Below are 6,152 nucleotides of genomic sequence, written 5' to 3' on the forward strand. Positions count from 1 at the left end.
AAGTTAGTAAGTTAGTAAGTTAGTAAGTTAGTAAGTTAGTAAGTTAGTAAGTTTGTAAGTTAGTAAGTTAGTAAGTTAGTAAGTTAGTAAGTTAGTAAGTTAGTAAGTAAGTAAGTTAGTTTGCTAGTTTGCTAGTTAGCTAGTTAGTTTGTTAGTTAATTAGATAGTTATGTGCACATTTTTAAATATACCGATATGTATGTATATCAGAGCGTATAAGTAACATGACTAGTTCAATAATAATCATACGTAGAGTAACACTTAGTAATGATTTGCTTAAAATAGTCATTCAAAAATCGCTTTAAAATTGCCGGTAGTATAACTTATTTTTTACCACTCTGTTTGAAACTCGTTGCATATTTGTAATGTTTGTCTTTAGCATGTGTTTTATAATTCTTAACATTAAGCATTGCTTTTTTTAACTCAAATGTTTTATTTATTATTCCTGTCATGTTTGTTACTTTTCAGTGTTTTATCAACATTCTACACTCATCATAAGCATCGTTGTCATTATCAATGTTATGCTCGTCATCATCATTATTATTGTCATTAGTAAATTTCACTCATTATAACTTTTATATATTTTCCGCATTTTTTTTCTTTGTCTTTTTTCTTGCTCTCATTTGTTAAGATTTTTGCACGTTTTTCATTTATAGTTTGTTATTGTCTTTAGCATTTTTGTTTTTTTTTTTTTTTTTTTTTAAGAAGTTTTTGTGTGATTTGTTTAACTTTTATTTGTTTAACCAGTAATTTAGATGTCGTTTTTTTCTCTGCGAGTAGTTTCATTACTGAGATTTCAGTATACTTTTAAGAGAGGATAAGATTTGTAAAATAATACCCACTGTGCCGTTCTTTTTCTTCTGCTTATGCGTTTAATTTTTGTCTTTTTTATATTCACGATGATTCTTTTTAATTTTTTGGTCTTTTCATTGTAGTTATTATACTAATTAATTTTGTTTTTTAGTTTATTGTATTTTGTGTTTATCTTATATGAAACCCAGTAGTCGGACAAGGGGCCAGTGATGTCTCGTGTAGGTTGAATGATTCCCAATTTTAAAATATAGTCTTTATAATTTAGATCATATATTGGTTGTCATTATGTAAGAATTAACTAGGTTGTTATATCGTATAAAGATTAGTTTATGGACAAATTTTTGAAATAATCTATGAAATTGTTTTTCAATTTATTTTTTAGATTAGTAAATTTACTAATATATTCAATAGTCTGTAACCTATTTTATAGATTATTTTATTGAACAGTGTGTCAAATATTCACTTGACTGTTTTATTTATTAATCTATGTTCGATTAACTATAATATTTCTGATCTTTCAATCAATTTACCAATGTCTACTAAGTACTCTACCAACTAGTCCATAATTTTTTTATACTAAGATCATTAATACCGAATAGCCCATACAGAACTGCAGGACCTAACACTATTTCTTAAGGATTCATGTGTGGTATGAGTGATATTTTTGTTGCTAGAATGTTTAAAACATATTTATTTTATCACATGCAATGTCATCACAAATTTATGGTCATCAACTAAATGACCACAAAAATGTTTGGTTAATTTCTAAAGCTTATTATTGTTACACCAAAAGGTCATTAGTAGGCTATACAGCAAATAGTTGACTTTTTGTTCTCAAAAACACAAAAAATAACTATTAAGTTTTTTCCAACAATGTCAAGAATATTAATGCTTATCACATTAATTGTCTAAAAAGAAACTTGATTTGATATTTATCTCTGTGACTGACACAGAAACTCTATTTTAATATCATTATTTACTTAATTCGACATGCAATTAAAATAAAAACAAAACTCTTAATTATATATTAATATTAAAACAAAGTTTGGTCGAAGAAAATCTGCTCATCAGCATTTAGCTTAATACTTAGTTAAGTAAAATAAAATAAATAAATTTTAAGGTTCTTATTTATAACTATTTATTTAAGATTTACAAGCCAAATTTTCATATGAAATTTTATTCTATAAACATTTTCTAATTTGCATATTGTACAATTTTGCGTATACAATTCTAAACATACATAACTAATTTCTAACACCTTGTTCACCTTGTCTACCATTATTTCTCATTGCAGAATCAAATCATTCAGCATAATCAACGTGCAGGTGTTATTGTTAGTAGTGGTGATTTAGCACTGCAGGGTGTAACACGCCACCAGGCGGGCAATTATACTTGTACAGCTTCAAATGTGGAAGGTGATGGTGACAGTAATGTGGTTGAATTGAAAGTGATGTGTAAGTAGAGTTTTGTTTTATTATTAGTTTAAAATTTGCATAAAACATTTAAATTAAATTAAGTTATTTTATAAGAAGAAATTCAATGTGTATTTATTGTTCACTGAGAGAACTAGCAAGCTAAGGGAAATTCTTAAACAAAGAACTATATATATGTATATATTTTTTTTTAATTTCCGCTAATGAACATAAATGTAATTCAAATGAGAAGGAGAAGTAGGAAATTTTAACAAAAAAAAATTTTAAATAACCCAATAAAATTTGTTATAGAAAAGAGTCAAAATTCATAATTCATAATATAACAGAGTTTCTTTCTGGAAAAAGTTTATTTTTAAGATTAAATTAAAAGTTAAATTTGCAAAAATGTGATAACACTTTTATTAAAGTATTTTAATTCAAGGCACTTTTGAGAAAAGCCATAGTTTGCTAAAAAAGCTTTCTAAAGCCCTTAGAAGAATTTTTTGTAAGATCAGTTATTTGAAATTGCTTTTATTGTGAAGGCGTTTTATAAAACATTTTTAGTATAAAAGCTTTTTTTAGTATAATAGCTCTTAATAAAATTTATGAAACTTTTTTGTTAAAAAGTTTATGTAAGAATTTCTAAATAATTTGAACAAAAAAGCTTATTGAAAAGTATTTTAATTTAAAGCTCTTTTGAGAAAAGCTTAAAATGCCATAGTTTGTTAAAAAAAAAAGTTTTATAAAGTTTTTGTGAGAAAGAATTTCTAAAAAATTTGAACAAAAAAAGCTTATTGAAAAGTATTCTAATTTAAAGCTCTTTTGGGAAAAGCTTTAAAAAAAACTTTCCAAGCCTTTAAAAGATTTTTTTGTAAGATCACTTATTTGAAATTGCTTTTAATTTGAAAGCTTTTTGTAAAACATGTTTGGTATAAGAGCTTTTTTTTAAAAAGTTTAGTATAATAGCTCTTAATAAAATTTATGAAAGCTTTTTGTTGAAAAGTTGTTTTGAGAAAGAATTTCTAAATAATTATAAAAAAAGCTTATTAAAAAAGCTTTTTTAAATAAGATTTAATATGAAAGCTTTTCGTTTCGTAAAATCAATTAATTAAAACCTATTTAAGAAATTGCTTTTAATGTAAAAACATTTTGTAAAACATTTTTATTATGAAAGCTTTTTGAAAAAAATTGTGAAAGCTTTTTTTTGTCAAATAAGATTTGTGAGAAAACATTTCTAAATAATTTTAACAAAAAAATATTGTGAAAGCTTATTTGAAAATAAAATTTAGTGTGAAAGCTTTTTATTAAAATGTTTTAATGTGATAGCTATTTCCTACAAATACTTAGATTGAAAAGCTTTCCTAATGATACAAACTGTTCAAAGACATTTTCTCTAGAGAATGTTTCTAGTGTATTACTTGCTGACAAAAGCTTTTTGTAAAAAATGCTAATTATTTTTTAATTATGTTCATGTTTACATGTACTCGCTGGGTTGTATTTCGTGTAACTTTTCTTAGACACAAAATAATATCAAGTTTGAACAACACTTCATTTTCCTTCATCGCCCCCCTTTCATTTATTTATAACAATAACAAGTCTACCAGAAAAAAACGAATATTTCTTAAATAGAAAATGCTTCAACAATGTAATTTATTTGAATAGCATACATATGTATGTATATGTATATCTTTACTTAACTATTGCTGCCTTTAGTAGAAATACACATTTTGCATTTGTGTTGCAAAGCACATGAATATTCTTTAATGTATTATATATTTTGTTTCCTTTTAAATTTCCTCTGTTAAAGCAACACATTTTGAAGATAAAAATCATTGTTACAAATAAAGACGACACACCAAACAATACGTCTTTATGAATAAACATACAATATTGGTGTTGTTGCCGATATAAATACTTATATGTATGTGAGAATTTAAAGTAATAACTTTGCATACAAAACAATATGTAGTTATATGTAAGTATGCAAAAGTAAAATATCTGCAGATAGATTCATTACAACACGTAGCATTTATGTCACATGTTTACATGTACTCAGCTGCAATTTAACAAGTTGAAGTACGTAGAGTTCTTGTTTTTTTGAAAATATTTTTTTCTGTTTTGTAGAGACAACTTTAAGTTTGTATTAAAAATATACATACATATGTACAATCACTTGAAATAAATACATATTATGTTGCATATTTAGCTGAGTGATATGTATATGAATAAAGGTGTTGAACTTTAAATTTTAAAATAAATTCAATATTTTGTAATAGCAAGTATGTATCTGTTATATATCTATAAACTCATATGTGATATTCTAGAAAAAAAAAACAATTTAATCACATATGTTTACTTATAAATTTACTTTAATTTAAATTTAGACGTTTCTCAATGCAAAATATATAAGTAAATAAGATATAAATTAAATAAAAATTTAATTATCTGTGTATATGCCTCTATTCGTATTATCATTCCTGAATTACCAATATAAAGTATTCGCCCCTATACACAAAAGACGCGTAAGTACTGAATAGGTTCCATATCTAAGCTCAATGAAAAACATGGGCTGTAAACCTAAAATTCTTCAAAACAAGAACAGAACTAGAACTGAATAGAACTGAACTAGAACTGAACTAGAACTGAACTAGAACTGAACTAGAACTGAACTAGAACTGAACTAGAACTGAACTAGAACTGAACTAGAACTGAACTAGAACTGAACTAGAACTGAACTAGAACTGAACTAGAACTGAACTAGAACTGAACTAGAACTGAACTAGAACTGAACTAGAACTGAACTAGAACTGAACTAGAACTGATCTGGAACTGAACTAGAACTGAACTAGAACTGCACTAGAACTGAACTAGAACTTTACAATAAATAAGCTAGAATTGAACTAGTAATGTCTTGGTAAAACGTCTTTGTAACACAGATATTATTATCTTTATTTTTATTTTTATTATTTTTTTTTTCAATACATAATTTTGCAAAAAAAATCGTTATTTTGCCTTAAAAAATGTTACGTTGATCTTGGCCTACTAAGCAAAATTCTTAATTTAAATATTTGTATGTATGTTAAGAGTTTGACTATTTTTTATTATTAAGTGCTCATAAAATAAAATGTTTGTTTTTCATTCTTTTGTGCATAAAAAGTAGTTTAGTTTTTTATTTTAAGTTTCAAGCCAACATTTGTTTTAAATGTTGAACAGCATCAACAATAGCAAAAGCATTGTAAATATACAAGTGGCAGCATATTGTTGTTTATGTTGTCGTTGTTATTTTAGCATACTTGTCGCTATTGTAATGAATGCAGGCTTTTGGTACTGTATACTTTAGCATATTTTAATTTTTGCTTAATTTCAAGAGAATGAAAATAAAAATTATGAATCCCATAAAATTGATTTTTTTTTAATTCTTAATTTGCATTTAAAGAAAATAGTTTCAAATATGATCCTTTTTATATTAATATATATTTTTTTTTTTTTGTTATTATAGTATTTTATTATTTCAGTTGTTTGATAAAACTCTAATGCTATTCTTATAAACAACAGCATTAACCGATAAACCAAATATTGGTAGTTGTAATTAAGCAGTAAAAAAAGTCATTCTACACCTCCAGCTGCAGTTTTTCAACTGCAATATCTACCTTGCACGGATTTGAATGTACATATCTTCTTTACAACAGCAGTAACCAACAACCAGTACATCGCATCAACTTAAAACCCAACAATTGACATTAGCACAAAAACACTAACAATGGCATCTTTAGCTTAGAGCATTCAGTTGTTCACTTATTCGCTGATTCCTTCTTTATCAGCTGCAACGGAATATATACTAACAATAACAACGCCATCCTCTTCGTTTAAGCTATATGCCTAAACAAAAAAGTGTACAACAGGAGTAAAAAAAAAGAAATAATAATC

At 25.6% G+C, this 6,152-nt stretch overlaps 1 protein-coding gene across 1 annotated transcript in view; it reads left to right on the forward strand.

Annotated features, from left to right (window-relative positions):
* Positions 1-2,674, forward strand: part of LOC111680687 (cell adhesion molecule 3-like) — a 172,794-nt gene extending 170,120 nt beyond the window's left edge. Inside the window, exon 8 of the mRNA XM_046947957.1 lies at positions 2,108-2,674. Coding sequence (XP_046803913.1) covers positions 2,108-2,275 — 168 coding nt within the window. The 3' untranslated portion in view covers positions 2,276-2,674. The remainder of the gene's footprint in view (positions 1-2,107) is intronic.
* The last annotated feature ends 3,478 nt before the right edge of the window (positions 2,675-6,152 follow it).

This window comes from Lucilia cuprina, chromosome 4, assembly GCF_022045245.1.
Source record: "Lucilia cuprina isolate Lc7/37 chromosome 4, ASM2204524v1, whole genome shotgun sequence".
Classification (NCBI taxonomy): domain Eukaryota; kingdom Metazoa; phylum Arthropoda; class Insecta; order Diptera; family Calliphoridae; genus Lucilia; species Lucilia cuprina.